The following is a 16,465-nucleotide window of genomic DNA, read 5'->3' on the forward strand; positions in this document are numbered from 1 at the left end:
GGCAGTAAACATAATTCATCCAGTTTTTCTCAGTCTTACCCCCACCCCGATGTCAGCCTCATTCACAACAGTGGAAGATAAACATCTTTAGCGACCTAAAAAGTAGGATGCCTAAAATGAGCCCTGATCTTTTTTTGAAGATCCTTATTACTTAGGTAATTCAGATTCCCTCCCCTCCCAAGCATTCACGCATATATGCATACATGATTCTTATATTAATCTTAAAGCCTTTTTTAAGTTTCTGTCATAAATATTTGTACTTTCTTATTTCATTTCAGGTTATACAGGGCTTTATGAAGCCTTTGAGAATTGGGATTTCCAAAAAATTGAAAATTTAGAGGAGTATAGACTACTTTTAAGACGTCTACAACCAGAATTTAAAAGCCGAGTTAATCCAATAGATATCCTCCCTGACATAGCCCCATGTTTAATTAGTCAGGAATGTGAAGAAATTAAACAGGTAAGTTAATGCATATGAAAATTTAATTGGATTAGAAAAGAACATAAAACTATTTGGGCACCTAACTTGAAAATGGGAAATGTCTTTTTTTTTTTTTTTTTTTTAATACTGCTAGTTGATTCGGCAGGTGAGTTGTTACACACTCCTTAGGAAAATGGGAAATGTCTTAATGAGAAAGATAATTGAAATCCATGAAAGTTCTAAAATTCAAGGGAAGATCGTATACTTGCAATTTCAGTGTGAACTGAGTTATTTTTGCTGCAATTTTTTTCAGATTTGCCCTTTTTTTGTTAAATTTACTTTATTACTTTTGTGGAAAAGGTTTCATGCCACTTTAAATACCTTTGAATAGTTCAGCAAGTAAAAAGATACACGTAAAAAGGCTTATGCTCACGGTCAGGTACTCTGGTGCAGAAATCCTAATTTTGTTGAAATGATTATTGGTGTGATCTTGAGCAAGGTAGTCAGCCTGTCTAAGATTCTGTTGCTTCATGTATGAATTTGAAGTGTAATTGTATCTTATTAAATTATGCTTTCCTACAGATTATGGGCGATAATATATGTAAAGTACTTATATGTGGCTACAAATAAAAACAAGTGATTAACAAATTTTAGTTACTGTGTTTATAAATGAAGATTAAGAATAACAGTCATGAAAATCTCATTACCCAGAAAAAACAGCTCATATTTGGTAATATTCTTTCAGTCATATCTCTGCGCCAGTAATACCTTTAATTCTGAATGGTTGGTGAATGAATTACTTCTCTTCTTTATGTGGCTGATGATACCGTCTAAGAGCTCAAAAGATTTAGAGGGGGCATGACTTCATATAGTGACATCAAGTGTAAGAGCAAAGATGAAAAGAGTACCACTATGTTGGGTGGTGAAAAAAATGGTCTGCTTGAGACCCACTGAACCATAGTATATAGAGCTCTGGTGGCATAGTATGAGCTTAGGTTGCACCAGTAACTAGAAGGTCAGGGGTTCAAATCCACCAGCTACGTTGAGGGAGGAAGATGGGCATTTTCTTCCCATAAAGATTTAGAGCCTTGTCACACAGTGGCGGGTCCCTCTGAGCTGGAACTGACTGGATGGGTTTGGTTTTGGGCCAGGAAAGATAATATATCATAAATTTGAATTCAAATCGTACTTAAATTGATCTTTCTCTTGTAAAGGCTCACAAAAGGAAATCTTTTGAAATGATTGATTAACAAGCTGCAGTTGTGTTCCATAGGTTTGTTCCATCAAAGGCATGATGGCGGGTGCAGAGAAAATGGTTGACTGCCTTGTTAGATCCGACAAAGAGAACTGGCCCAAAGCTTTGAAACTGGCTTTGGAGAAAGAAGAGTGCAATTTCAGTGAACTCTGGACTGTTGAGAAAGGTAGGGCATCCTGAGGAAGAACTCTGAAAGGAGAAGTGGAAAGATCTGAAAATGTTCCCTCCTTTCCTCACCGTGAGATTATTTCTCTTATGATTGCTATGACAATGTCCCGAGTCAGAGACCAGCATGAAGCTGGCTCCTAGGAGGAGCTGGCTACTTGGCTACATTAGATTAATTGTACATAACCCCTAACAGTGGACCATCTGGCTCAAAAGTACATGGAAAAAAAATCATGGCAGCTCAACTGAGATACTGAGTATAGTTTCTGGGGAGGGAGGTTGGTGATGCTTTTTTTACTATTTGGAATACATGCTGACTCTTTAACAGCTCACTGAAAAGCAAACCCAGCATGCTGGTTTTGCTTCCCACACTTTGTGTATGTTGTGTGTGTAAAAGTGAAAATCCTCTTTGAATTTCTTTTATTATCTATAAGCAGCTGCAGTGTAGAAGCTGCCGACCAGCTAAGTGGTGCAAAGTGAGCTTTGAAAAAGTGGGGGATCCCCGTATCAGGTTATTTGAAATTCTACCTTTTTTTTTCCCTGTCTCATAAAGATGCAAAAGATATTGAAGTTAAAGATCTTGAAGATGATGAACCAGAAACTTCTGAAGTACAGATATTCTACCAGGAAGAAACAGAATGTCAGAATCTTAGTGGGAACCCATGCCTGCCTTCAGGTACTTGTCATTGTTCTTTTTAATTCCAGTGCCCTTTGGATAGTTTTTGTGGAGATGTGGTTTACGGTGGTGAAGAAGTCCCAGCCTTGTGGAGAGTTTTTGAGGGAAAATTGGCAGAGACTCTGTTAAAGTAGATAATTTTCCAAGAATTAGAAATGCCCTTCTCTCCTTTACACACCTGCTATCTTCTCATCTTTCATCACATTAAAAGTACAAGTACAGTCCTTTCAGAAACTCAGGTTATTCAACTATTCAACGTCTGTGAAATCCACAGTCAGCCTTCCTTTGTAAAGAAATACTTGTTTGTGAGCCTCTTGCTCAATTTTCTTTTCAGGTCCTGGGGGTGTGCCCCCAAGCTAATGAAGTTTGTGCTTTGCACAGATTGTGCCTGACCGATGGGTTCAGTGGGAGCTGGGACCTAGCTTGTGCTCCTTTTTTTTAATTCTCAAGAAGGCCTTTTGCAAGAGTCACCTCATCTTTTTTTTTTTTTTAACTAAAGAGGTATTTTTAGTGAAATCGGTTCTCATTCAACAGATTCTATGTATAATGTTCAGTGACTTTGGTTACTGTCTTCACACTGGGCCAACTTTCTAATTATTTCTGCTCCGTTATTAGTCTATTATGGTTAACTTACTCTCCCTGTCCCAAAGCCTTCTCATCTGTGCTGTAGTAACTGTTGTCCATTTGATCTCTTACCCTTTTTTTAAAAAGAATGCCGTCCTGAAGCGTGTCACTCTCCCCTTTTCTAGCTAACCTGCTGTTTAATGAAAAGCTTTAATTTAAAAGCTAAAAGGACACTTCCCCCCCCTCTGAACAATACCTTTATTTAATAATTTTGTTTATAACTGAAACTCTGGGAATTCAAAATTAACATCCTTGCCTGTGAGCTTCTTATACACACCAGAGAAAGTTTCAACCTTATGTTCTGTGTTATTCTGCTGGGCTTTGTCCAAATGGACTTTTATAAGCCGGCTGCCATCCAGGTTTACACAGATTCTCTTGGCCACAATTTTACTGGGAAAGGCCAAGTCTTCAAGGATTGCATCATGCACAGCCGTCAGGGTGCAGCTCCTGGGGCGCTTTTGTTTATTTTTTGTGCGGCTTTTCTGAGTTGGTTTAGGCAGAATTCTCCTCTAAGCAATAAAAGACATTGTGCTTTCCACTGAACTTTTTCTCCAGTTCACATTTTAAGCGGACTTGGATTTTCTGCAAAGATTTCAGTTGAGGAACAGGAACAAAGATTATAATAGTTTTCTGACCACCACCAACTTCAATTTCCTTAGCTGCTGTTATATGCAACTCCCTTAATAGAGCTTTTAGGTCTGAGTTCATCTCCAGTTCAAGAAGAGCCTGAGAGATGCCAGACTTGAATTCATCCAGCTTTTCGCCATTGGGCTTCACAATCTTCGTGCTTTAACTGAACATGGTCTTTTTCGTGCTGAGCACTGGCCTAGGAAGAGCTAAAAGGACACCTTAATGGACAGTTTCAATTAAAAGTTTTAGAGAGTCCTCTAGTTTTGATGGCTCTGGTCAAGTTTAGATTCTTAGAGAATTTGGAGTTGTGTTTGCGTTTTTCTCTCTTTCTGCTAGCATCCATCTAGTGTGGCCCTATCAGGAGGTTGAGGAGCGGTGGTTCAGGTGATCTTACCTTTCCTGATGTATGCTTTCATGGCTGCTGGATGATGAGCCCAGAATGTTGTACAAGGAGGCATTTTTAAAAGCAGAAGGGCACCAGGAAGGAAGTGATGCTTATTGACAGTTACTGTTAACTCACTTTACTTTTCAGAGAATCTCTGTTTCTTAAAAATGAGTAAGTTTGACTCAGCCATTGTGTGATTCTGCAGAGCAGTAACCATTTGGCAATTTTGTTCTTTTTGTGTTGCAGAAGTGCCTCATACTTACTCATGGACCACATGGAAGCCAAGAAAGTACCAAGTAGAGCTCACACTGCCTGCTAAGAATGGAAAAAACACGATCATATGTGCTCCCACTGGTACTCACATAGTTTGTTTTTCTCTTTGCATCTTCCCCTATCCTTTTTATTGAATACCTGGGAAAAAGGTCCAAGGTTTGTTTTTTTTTTCGTTGTCTTGTTTGTCTTTTAAGAAAACTACCTATTATTCTAAGTCACCAGGTATTTTCAGGGACATGTGAGGGCAAACAGAAATTTCTTCTTTGGGTTCTGTTTGGTTGATCGCAAAAATTGGAGTCATTTTGTGAATATTGCAACTGTTTTCTTAACCATTGATTTAAGTATCAGCCTGTTAGTGGTTTTAGGTCTGCCAGGACTAAATGTGTGATGTTTTCACATGATTTTTTTTTCCTCTCCCCTCCCTTACTTGTTAAAAGGTTGTGGAAAAACCTTTGTTTCCATTCTTATATGTGAACATCATCTTAAAATGTTTCCACAAGGACGAGGCGGCAAAGTTGTCTTTTTTGCTGTTCAAATCCCAGTATATGAACAACAGAAATCCGTGTTCTCAAAGTATTTTGAAAGACATGGGTAAGTATAGTAGTTGGTCAGATCTCTTCTTTCCCAAATTCCTGTAACTGAATTTTTTTTTAATTTAAAATTATAATTGATTTCATTTTTATACTCCATGTGTAATTTTTCATGGATCCAAGTCTTTCTCATTAGTATATCCAAGAATACTAATGCACTCAGGTTAGCTATTGCAGCGTGAATAAAAAAGACTTCTTAAAAGGTAAATTTGACATTTTAATGACAAGGGCCCCTCGTGTGGTGTCTGTAGGGAATCTGCTGCTAATCCAGAGGAGACGCCTCCTTGGCAATTGAATCCATTAGTGATTCTCTCGGAGAAAGATGGACACTGTCCTTCCCTGTGACTTAACCTCTGACAGCCCACTGGAGGGTCAGCTTCAAGTCGGTCCTGCCTCAGCTGCATTGCGAATTTTGAGAGTGATTTTAAAGTTTATTTAATAATACCCTTTTCTTTATGTACTCTTTTATTCCTTCGTGATCTGAAAGAATGATCATGTAGTATTAATAATTATCCTGTGAACTTCCAAAAGTACAAACAGACATGTCTTGGGAAAAGTGCAGCCAGAGTGCTTCGTAGGCAGAAAGATGGAGAAACTTCATCTCAATACTTTGGGGCTGTTGCTAGGAGAGGCTATTGCTTGAAAAGGGACATCAGCTCATCAGCTCGGAAAGGTGGAGGGTCAGTGAAAGAGAAGACGACCTTCAAAGAGATGAAATGACACTGTGACAAAGTAACATGGGCAGAAAGACTTCTTTTAGAACCAGGGAGAACTTAATTCATTGATGTTCTGACGCTGTGTCTTGTATCTTTGTGGCTCACTGCTCACCTTCTGGTTGGTAATCAGGAATATCTCTCATTTTCAAGGTACCAAGTTGCAGGGGTTTCTGGAGCAACATCTGAGCAGGTCCCAGTGAAACAGGTCATTGAAGACAATGACATCATCATTTTAACCCCACAGATTCTTGTGAATAACCTCAAAAATGGGACTATTCCATCGCTCTCCATCTTTACTTTGATGATATTTGATGAATGCCACAACACCAATAAAAACCATCCATATAATATGATCATGTTTAATTATCTAGATCAGAAGCTTAGCGGATCTTCAGACCCATTGCCCCAGGTATGTCCAGAGTCAGATGGATTCCTCAGTTGAGCTACATATTTATGTACTTTTGTGGCCATCTAGACGATGGCCTTCTCAGGCCCTGAGTTTACACTATGTTGATAGGTGTCCTGTATCAGGCTGCTAACTGAAGAAGTGAAGAATCTGCCAGTGACTCTGAGAGGGAAAAAATGGGTAATCTCCTCCGGTAAAGATTTACAACCTTGAAAACCCAATGAAGCTTCACCAGACTTAGAAACAACTTAATGGCAGTAGATTTACCTAAATTTAGGATCCCTGGTGTCATAGTGTGTAAAGTATTGGGCTGCTAATGGAAAGGAAGACAGTTCGAATCCACCAGCCTGACTCCCAGGGAGAAAGACAGCAGTCTTCTTTCCAAGTGTGATGGAGGGTGGCTGGCAGTGGGTATGTGTATCAATTTTATTTCATTCATTACTTCACAGGTAAGAATTATGGGCCAAGCACTGTGGCTATGGATATAAAACCATATAGTGTTTGCACTGAAAGTCTTATAAGAGGAAAGAGAGCCAGATATGTGAGATTTAGATTACTATTTGTCCAGATTGTATACTATAGCAGTGGGAACAAAATGCAGTTGAGACATAATTGAAAGAGCTCTCATATATGCTGTGAAAGTCAGGCAATACTTAAACAAAAATTATCGAGTCGATAGATAAGTGTCTGAAGTCCAGGAAGGGGGCTGTGTGTCCAGAGGCACTGCGGTGTAAAAGCATGGTTTGATCCAAGCCTTCACAGCGGCTTGTGAAGCCCTTCTGTACCACTGGAGAGTAGATTGTGAAGTATAGTATTTGGCAAAGGGATAAAAAAGAGAGAATGAAAAAGAATGAAAAAAAAAGAGAGAGAATGATTATTAAGAGAGGCGGGAGGGTGTGGGAAAAGTTGGGTAAATATAAGAAAGGAGAAGCAACATCATTACTGATGGCACTAGATGGGAGGCGTTAAGGAGAGTCAAGATGCAGTTGTTCCTGGATGGGGCAGGAAAGGAAGGGAATCTCGTCTTTTAAATAGAAGAATGCAAGGTCACTTGATGAGAATAATCAAGGGTTTGAAATAGGAGAACTCAGAGCATACAGAAGTATTTCCTGTTGTGTTAAAAGCAGTCTCATAGATGGATTGAGTGGAATGACTGAATGTTTATTATATACTGGTATATGGGAGACAGGGGACGTGAACTTTGCAAATCTATCTTCTCTATTTCGAGGACAGTGAGGGGGAGGGGCTGGCAGATGTAGGGGAGAAACACAGATTGCAGATTATGAGGCATCTTCACTTGCCCAGAGGCCCAGAGTCGTCTGGTCAATGGTCACATCTTACTTGGTCTTATCATTATTCCAGAGCTGGCTGGTGCTGACTACATATCATAGGATGGACATTTTGTGTAATTCTGTCTTGAACACTGTAATTGCGATGTTTGGGGTTTTTTTTTTTTACATTTTAATAACTTTTATTTATATAATTAGTTTCATTTACATTATATTTCGTTCATGTATATTATGAAGTGTCCCCCATATGATAATCTTACTAATAACTACATTTGTGAAAGTGTGTAAGCCGCATGCCCTAATAGTCCCCTTTTAGAGAGCCAATTTCTGATTTACCCATCCCTATCAAACCAGTTCTCTTAGGAAACAAGCATGTCCCTTTTGCTGAAGAATCCTCTGTTCACATTGGCAGCTTGGAGCAGCACTCCTGTTATTTAGATTCCAAAGAAAGCTTAACTTCTGGTCATGAATTGCTGAAGCAAACAGGAAAGGAGGTTTAAATATATATATTAAGAAAAGCCTTGAGTTTGATAAGAAAGCAAACATTACTACAAAGTTAAAATAAATTTCCTTTGTCCTATAGTATTATAAAATGTCAGTTTCAGATCACTATATAAAAGTTAGTTTTCTATTTCTTTATTCATCTGTTGCAATATAGAAGCCCAAATGAGATTTGAAACCATGAACTTATATTGATACTACTCTTCACACTTACGTGTATTTCTGAGCCTTAATAATTACTCATTTCTTTTTCAAATAACAGAGAATGTCAGTTAAATAATAATAGCGTTCATACTTTTTATCGGAAGTTAAAACAGAAAAAACCAGCTCTAGCAGAATAGAGTTAGATGGGGACATCTTGAGACTTGCTTTGCTGTTTTCCAGACAACAATGATTTGTGTTTCTCCTCACAGGTCATTGGCCTAACTGCTTCAGTGGGCGTTGGGGATGCCAAAAATATAACTGAAGCCATGGAATACATCTGCAAATTGTGCGCCTCTCTCGACACCTCAGTGATAGCAACAGTTAGAGAGAATTTGGAGGAGTTGGAAGAAGTTGTTTATAAGCCGCAGAAATGTAAGTGGCATCCAGTGAAAAAGCCTCCAGGACTCTGTTCCACTCTTCTACACAGAGCGTGGAGCCGTGTGTGTCGTACCTAGTCAAAGCCTGTCTTTTCACGCTTTCTCTGTTTAGTTGAAAATGCTTACCTAACACTTGAGAAATGATCACATTTCTAACTCTCCTTTGGCAGTGGATGAAATTTAGGAGTGATCTGCAGAGAGAAAACATACCTGTTCTTTGGTTTCAGAAAATTCCTATCCTGGTACTTATGAGTCAGAAAGAGGTGATGAGAAACTGTAAGCATGAAAATGGCCCAGAGCAGGAGCTCTGGTGGCCAATTGGCAAGAAGCTGCACTGCAATCCCAAAGGTGTGCGGTTCAAATCCACTAGATGCTCTGCTGGAGGAGAGACACTCTCCTCTTGTACCAGAGAGATCCAGTATATGCACGAAAAGTAATAAAAGGAAATTTTTTAAAAAGGAAATGGCCTAGAGCCTAGCCCACCTTCCCTGTGGGTGCTGCTATCGAATATTTATTGGATGATTTTGGTTGAAATGATCTGCATTTGTCACAACTTTTCCAGAAAGATTAGAATATGACTTTTCTAAGATGAGCCGGCAAGTTTTTATTGAATACCGGTCCTGTATAGACCTTGCTGTCTGAGCAGCCTGTGACCATGTGAAAGTAAGGAAGAACAAATGTGGAAGAGTGGGGAGGTCCACAATCAAGTTCCTTCCAGGGAGCTGTCCGTTATGACTTTAGAAGCCATGAAAACAAACAGAAAAACTGCTCTTGGGTCTGTTCTAAGTCATGGCAACTCTGCCCTGGGTTTCAGAGGCCAGCCCTCCATATCTTTACACAAAGATATTGCTTCTTTTACTTCTACAGAGAAGCTGGTGAATTTGAACTGCTGACCTTCCAGTCCAATATATAATGCCACACAGCACCAGGGCTCGTTTTGGAGAATGCAACCTATTGCTCCTGAGTCGTTTCTGACTCCTACTGACTTTCCCTCCATTAGGTGCCTGAGGCTGAGAATCTTTTTAGTAGGGATTGCCTGCCCATCTTTCTCCCATGGAGTTTTCGTGAATTTGAATTAACTGATTTCTTGGTTATTAGCTGAACACATAACACTACAGGGGCTGCTTATGGGGAAGAGAGCTAATCTCATTCTGCTGGTATTGTGTAGGGATTTATATCTAGTCCTCCGCCTTTGTCTGACTTTCCTGGTCTCCCACCTCCTCAGCTGTGCTGTATCCTCTGGGGGCCTCAGCCACAGCCGGTGCTTCTCCTTCCAAGGCTCTGTCCATGCTGGTCTGTGGACTCCTTTTGCTTTCCCTAGTTATTCCATGGCACTACTTCCCCTGCAGTGGTTCCCCCTCCCACGTACTCCATGATACCTTCAGCACACTTCTGTCGTATCCCCCTTGTGATCCAGTGGTGTGGTCTGTCGGGAGTTGTGCTGCCAACCCTAAGGCTCTCCTGTGGTTCACATCCTCTTGTGGCTCCACAGGAGAACGATGGGCAATTTCCTTCCCTGTGATTAATTAGTCTCCGAAAGCCATCTACAGGGTCAGCTAGGACCCACTTGACAATTAGTGAGTATCTTGCCCAAGAACAGGGACCTATCTGGAGCAGAAGGTTTTGGTGAGCCAGTACATGATATGTTTCCAGTAAAAGAATGCAATAATAGATCGTAAGATTGCTGTGAGCTCTCCTGAGGGCTAGCTGGGAAGGAAGACTAGCAGAAAACTCAGCCGAGTTGCAGAGGGAGGAGGCCTTAGAGAGACGGGAGGAGACCAGCCTCAGCAGATCATAGGCTGTGTGCTCAGATTCCCGAGAAAGCCAGAGGGAGGAGGCAGATGCAACCTGATCAGGAGAGACAGAGATGTTGCAGTCAGAGCATGAGGCAATGGGGAGCTAGAAAGGTGTGGCACATTTATTGATCTCGTTTAGGCCATCTGCTGGTAAGCCTGGGATCTGCGACCTTGACCTTTACCAGGGAAGTAATAAAGGCACCGAAGCTTTCAGACTGTTTGCTTTGACCTGTGATCTCTTCTTCCATGAAATACTCACTGTCTTTTGATGGCTCTAGTTTTCAGGAAAGTGGAAGCTCGGACTAACGACAAATTTAAAAACATCATATCCCAGATGATGAGTGAGACAGAGAGAATGGCAAAGAGTGTCTTTGAAGAACATGGTATTCCAGTTCTCGGTGAGAAAAGTCCATTTCTGTCCCCTCCACGTAGGCGTAGCTGCAGATTGCTCATATATGATACTTTTTTTTGCATTCTTCTCAATTTGATTCTCTTCATTATGGGTTATCCAAGACCCTTAGAAGTTCTCCTTTTTTCCCCTCCCCTTTTCCTCCTTAAGTCTAAAGTAAATCTATCTGGACCAATGTACACCTCAGAAGTAATATATTCAGATCAGTTCATACTTTCTTGACCTTCTTATTTCCATGACTGGAACCACCATTTGTCTGGTGCCTCAGACTCAAACCTAGAGGTGACCTTGTATTCTTTCTTCTTTTGGGACTCCCTCATGTAATCACTAAGTTGTGTTCTTCCCCTGTTTCTTCATTTACTTACCACATATTTGCTGTGACAGGCACTGTTCTAAGAGATGGAAATGCTAAGATTGAAAACATGGTCCCTTTGCTTCGGAAACTCACAGTCATATAGACAAGAAAGAAATGGAATAACGCCCATGCAGCAGGGCCGGGTTACACCCTGGTGGACGGGGGAACACATAGGAGCTTCGGCTGACCAAGACTAGGTGGCAGGGAAGGCCTCTCGAGGAAGGTGGTCCCTGTGACAAATCTTGAAGATGTCAACCAAGTGAGAGAGAAAAATATGTAAGGTCACAGGTACCAGACGCATAGAGCGTAGGACATTTTAGAAACTAGAAGCGTTTCACGATAATTCTGCTAAGTGAGAAATGCAAAGGAGGGAGGCTATGAGGAGAAGGGAGGACAGGGTGAAAGACTTGGCAGACCAAACTCAGTTTGCATTTTATCCTAAAAGCAGCGAGCAAAACTGAAGAGTTTGTGTTTCATCCTAGAAGCAGTTAACAGAACTGAAGAGTTTAAAACTTAGTGATGTGGTAAAAGTATTAAGAAATGAAGAAGACTAAACAGAGAGTGGGGGTGCTGGGATGGAAAGGGTACTTCACACCAGCTCTAAGACTTTATGCTTAAGTTCATTTGGATGGCGGTGAGAGAGGGCACTGGGTGACTTCCAGGTTTCTGGCTTGGTCACCAGTTTGTTGTTTGCACCAGGACAAGGAGCAACTTTTGCAGGTATAAATTGAGTTTAGGGTTTCGGAGACAATGGATTTGTGATGTCTTTGAGAAACCTCAGGGTGTCTTTACTTCTTTCCCACTTATTTTGCTTTTTCTTTCCTAATTTAATTTAGGGCATGTTCATAAAAACTTTTAGCTAATTTACTCATTTTTACTTTGTCTTAATATACAATGTAAAAAACAGCTAAAACAGAACATTGACAGAAAATTGCCAGAAGTCCAAACCAGGTTTAGAAGAGGCCATGTCACCAGGGATATCACAGCTGATGTCAGGTGGATCCTGACTGAAAGCAGAGAAAACTAGAAGAATGTCTATTTGTGCTTTATTGACGATGCAAAGGCCTTTGACTATGTCGATCATAACAAACTATGGCTAAAATTGAGAAGAATTGGAATTCCAGAACATTCAATTATGTATACACAATTCCTAAACCTAGACCAAGAAGCTATTTTCTGAACAAAGCAGGAGAGCACTGTACGGTTTAAAAATCAGGAAAAGTATGTTTCAGGGTTATCAGGGTTGTCTGCCTATTCCTTTGCATGCTGAGCAAATCATTTGAAAAGCTGGACTTTATGAAGAAGAATATGGCATCAGTATAGGAGGATGATCCATCAACAGACTGCATTTTGCAGATCATATACAATATTGCTTGCTGAGAGTGAGAAGAAATTGAACCACTTGCTGCAGAAGATCAAATACTTCAGCCTTCATTATAGATTACATCTTAGCATCAAGAAGACTAAAGTCCTCACAGTTGGACAACATCATGATAGATGGAGAAAAGATTGAAATGGTCAACTATTTCATCTTCGTTGGATCCACAACCAACACTCTTGGTACCAGTAGTCAGGAGATAAGAAGACACATTGCATTTGGGAAAATCTACTGTCCTCTGCATATTACTAAGAAGCAGTAATGCCTGTTTGAAGAGTAAGATACACCTGATTCAGTCCATGGTGTTTTAAATCACTTGGTATGCATCTGAGAGCCAGACAATGAATACAAATGACACAAAAATTGATGTCTTTGAGCTGTGGTGTTATTGAAGAGTATTAAATATCCCATGGACCTGAAGCACTTGCTGCAGAAGGTCAAGGACTGCAGCCTTCAATATGGATTGAAGTTCAACATCAAGAAAACAAAGATTCTCACCACTGCGCCATTTGGCAGCATTAGTATGGATGGTTAAGAGATTGAGATAGTTAACAGTTTTAGTTTGCTTGGCTCCACAGTCAGCACTCTTAGTAACAGCAGCCAGGAAATCAAGAAATGAATTGTATTGGGAAAGTCAGCTGTGAGAGACCTCTCAAGAGTACTGAAGAACAATGATGTCAGGCTGGAGACTAAGGTGTGCCTGATCCGGGCTATAGTCTTCGCAATTACGTGCTATGCATCGGAGAGTTGGACAGTGACTAGAAATGATAGAAAGAGAATTGATGCCTTTGAGTTGTGGTGCTGGAGAAGAGTGTTGAATATACCATGGACTGCTAGGAGAACAAACAGATTTGTCCTGGAGAGGGTGAAGCTAGAATGCTCCTTGGACTCAAGGATTCTGAAGCTTCATCTGATATACTTTGGGCATGTTGCAAGGAGGGACTGGTCCTTGGAGAGGGAAATAATGTTTGGGAGAGTGGAGGAACGGTGCAGGAGAGGAAGACCCTCATGAGATGGATCGATTCTGTGATTGGGGTGGTGGGAGTGAGCGTGTCAGAGACAGTGAGGTTGGTACAGGATAGAGCAGGTTCAGGGCTCTTGTACATGGGTCGGTATGAGTCTCAGATGACTCGATGGCACATAACAACAACAACAACAACATGGACAGCCAAAAGAACAAACAGATATGTCTTGGAGAATATGCAAACAAAGGCAAAGATGGCAAAGCTGTCTCCCGTACTTCGGGCATGTTGATAGGAGAAGCTATTTATTGGAAGGGGACAACATGCTTGGAAAGGTGGAGGGTCAATGAAAGAGAGGAAGACCTTCAACGAGATGATTGACACAGTGATCGCAGCAGTGGGCTCAAGAGTGTCAGAGCTGATGAGAATGGCACAGGACAGGACAGGGTTCAGGCCTTTTGTTTCCAGGGTTGCTATGAGTTGTCCTTGACTCGACGGTACCTAACAACTCTGTCTTTCATCCCCCTCCCATTGCCTGACTATCAGGAATACCAATCAAGTACTGGAGTCTTCAGAAGTACAGATACTGAGTGCACTTGGGTACTAACTGAAAGGTTAGCAGTTCAAGTCCACCTAGAGGTACCTAAGAAGAAAGGCCTGGCAGTCAGCTTCAGAGAAATCAGCCATTGAAAACCCTCTGAAATTCAGTTCTACTATGAAACCCATGGGTCACCATGAATTGGGATTTCCTCCATGGCAATGGGTGGCATATTCTTAGAAGAAGGAAAATGGGAGGTTAAGGCGTGTTTAAGTTCTCCAGTTGCCACGTGTTACAATAAAATACTCTTCTATTTTTCTCCCCAGAAAACTTACTGAAGATTCAAAATCGGGAATCCGGTACACAGAAATATGAACAGCAGATCATTGCAGTTCAGAAAGAGTGCGTGGTTTTTCACCTGCCGGATAAAAATGAGGAGAGCAGGATTTGTAAGGAGCTTTACTTGTACACGTCCCATCTGCAGGTAGGTCCTCCTTTCCAAGCCGTTATCTGGGTCCTAGCACCTGCTGAGCTCTCCTCTGGAGCAGCTGAGAGAATGCAAACTTTGAGTGATGGCTCTGAGAGTGTATGCAGCGGCTTTTCCAGGAGGAGCTTGGGAAACAGACTCCAAAAGATTGTGCTTTGTGAAACTTAACGCTGAGGAAAACAGAACTTGAAACAAAAGCTGAAACTCTATACTGTTCCTCCAGTCTACCTTTAATTGATATGGTTGGGGAAAAAAATTGCATGATGGTAAGAGAACTTTATTATAAACATGTGACACTGTTAGAACCCTTTAAACTCAGTGAGAAGATCCTGTGACTGTACACTGAAGCACATGTTGTGTTTTTTTTTTTCCTTGTTGTGTACCGTTGAGTCAGTTCTGACTGGCACAAGAGGAGATTGCCCCACCTTCTCTAGCGAAGAATCTGGTGGATTCAAACTGCACACCTTCAGGATTGCAGCACAGCTTCTTGACACTAGGCCACCAGAGCTCCCTGCATATGTTGTTTTTAATGTTTGGTGGAGGTACATATTCAGTCATCCAAGGTCCCTAGTCTTTTCAGATTAACCAAGAAATTGCAAAATACAACAAAACCAACCTTCCAGCCCCTTTATTGTTCCATTGAAAAGATTTAAAAAATGCATTCATAGACTTCAAATTCCTGTAATTGAAACTTTGGTGTAGGTAGGTGGTCAGCTCCAGCATCCCAGAGAAGTACAGTTACCAATTAATTCAGTGAAGCCTTTGGACATAGAAAAGATTAAGTGGAATATGTGAATTATGGAGTAGGTTGATGTGGAAGTTGATTTGCCTTGGGGTTTTTAATGTGAATTATTTTCCTTTCTCTAGAATATAACAGAGTAGTCTCAGTTAATGATTGATGCTTGATAATTGAAATGTTTTTGGTCTGTTTCCCCTCTCCCCAACATTAGGTTCAAATCAGTACCCTTAGGGAACATTCTTAGAAAACTGGCAGTTGAACTATTTTTGGGAAAAGTTTATCCTCAAAATTACTTTCTTGTTAAGTAGAGGAACCTGAACTGAAGATGTTATGTTAGACATTAGAAGTACGCTGAAAGTTGATTTTCATTTTAAACAGATATACAATGATGCCCTGATTATCAACGAGCATGCCCGCGTCAAAGATGCTCTGGAATACCTGAAGAACTTCTTCAAAGAGGTACGAGGAGCAGGGTTTGACGAGACTGAGCAACATCTCACTCGGCGATTTGAAGGTAGGTGTTGTTTCCAGAGGAAGAAGCCCCCTTGGCACGTGGTGACTTGGGCAGCCGGGTCTTTATCTGTACACCTAACTTGGAAGAGTTTGCAAAGGTTACTTTCCACACTAACAGCAACTATACCACTTCCACCAGTGGTTTATGAAAGAGTTCCCAGTTTCTCCATTTTCTTTTCAGCACTTGTTATTTTCCAATACTAGTCATCCTGGTGGGTGTGAATTAGTATTTTATGATTTTAGTTCATAGTACATTTGTTTTTCATTGCTAGTGTTGTTCTTATGTGCCATTGAGTCGGACATGCTTTGTAGATGACCCTCCAGCAGATTTTCAGAGGCTGTAAATCACACAGGAGGAGAATGCCCACTTGCCTTTGAGTTGTCAGCACAACTCCTTATCTATGAGGCTGCCAGAGCTCCCAGTGTTTGTCATATGTTGTTGTTAGGTGCCACCGAGTTGACTGCAGCTCATAGCGACCCTATGACCAACACATCTCATCCTTCTCTATCCTGTGCCATCCTCACCGTTCTGATATGCTCGAACCCGATGGTACAGTCACTGTGCCAGTCCATCTTGCTAGGGGTTTCCTCTCTCTCTCTCTCTGACTCTCCAACTTTCCCAGAATAGAGTCCTGCCTCCTCTTCACATCGTGCCCAAAGTATTAAGTTTTTAAAATTTTGAACTGAAAAGATAGAACTACCAGAAAAAAACTCAACAGAGATACTGAAGAATTAAATCACACAATAAACCAACTTGACCTCATAGATATCTATAG

The 16,465-nt window shown here is 40.9% G+C and overlaps 1 protein-coding gene and 1 pseudogene across 1 annotated transcript in view; one reads left to right on the forward strand and one right to left on the reverse strand.

Annotated features, from left to right (window-relative positions):
- The window catches only part of DDX58 (DEAD (Asp-Glu-Ala-Asp) box polypeptide 58), a 50,516-nt gene that overhangs the window by 8,696 nt on the left and 25,355 nt on the right, over window positions 1-16,465 (forward strand). Inside the window, exons 2-11 of the mRNA XM_006881330.1 lie at window positions 279-460; window positions 1,695-1,842; window positions 2,395-2,517; window positions 4,403-4,510; window positions 4,867-5,020; window positions 5,886-6,144; window positions 8,345-8,507; window positions 10,587-10,691; window positions 14,277-14,434; window positions 15,555-15,690. Of these exons, the coding sequence (XP_006881392.1) occupies window positions 279-460; window positions 1,695-1,842; window positions 2,395-2,517; window positions 4,403-4,510; window positions 4,867-5,020; window positions 5,886-6,144; window positions 8,345-8,507; window positions 10,587-10,691; window positions 14,277-14,434; window positions 15,555-15,690 (1,536 nt within the window). The remainder of the gene's footprint in view (window positions 1-278; window positions 461-1,694; window positions 1,843-2,394; window positions 2,518-4,402; window positions 4,511-4,866; window positions 5,021-5,885; window positions 6,145-8,344; window positions 8,508-10,586; window positions 10,692-14,276; window positions 14,435-15,554; window positions 15,691-16,465) is intronic.
- Window positions 3,357-3,942, reverse strand: LOC102862882 (annotated as a pseudogene).

The sequence above is a fragment of the Elephantulus edwardii genome, unplaced genomic scaffold (genome assembly GCF_000299155.1).
Source record: "Elephantulus edwardii isolate Elephantulus edwardi_28Jun2011 unplaced genomic scaffold, EleEdw1.0 scaffold00014, whole genome shotgun sequence".
In the NCBI taxonomy this organism is placed as follows: domain Eukaryota; kingdom Metazoa; phylum Chordata; class Mammalia; order Macroscelidea; family Macroscelididae; genus Elephantulus; species Elephantulus edwardii.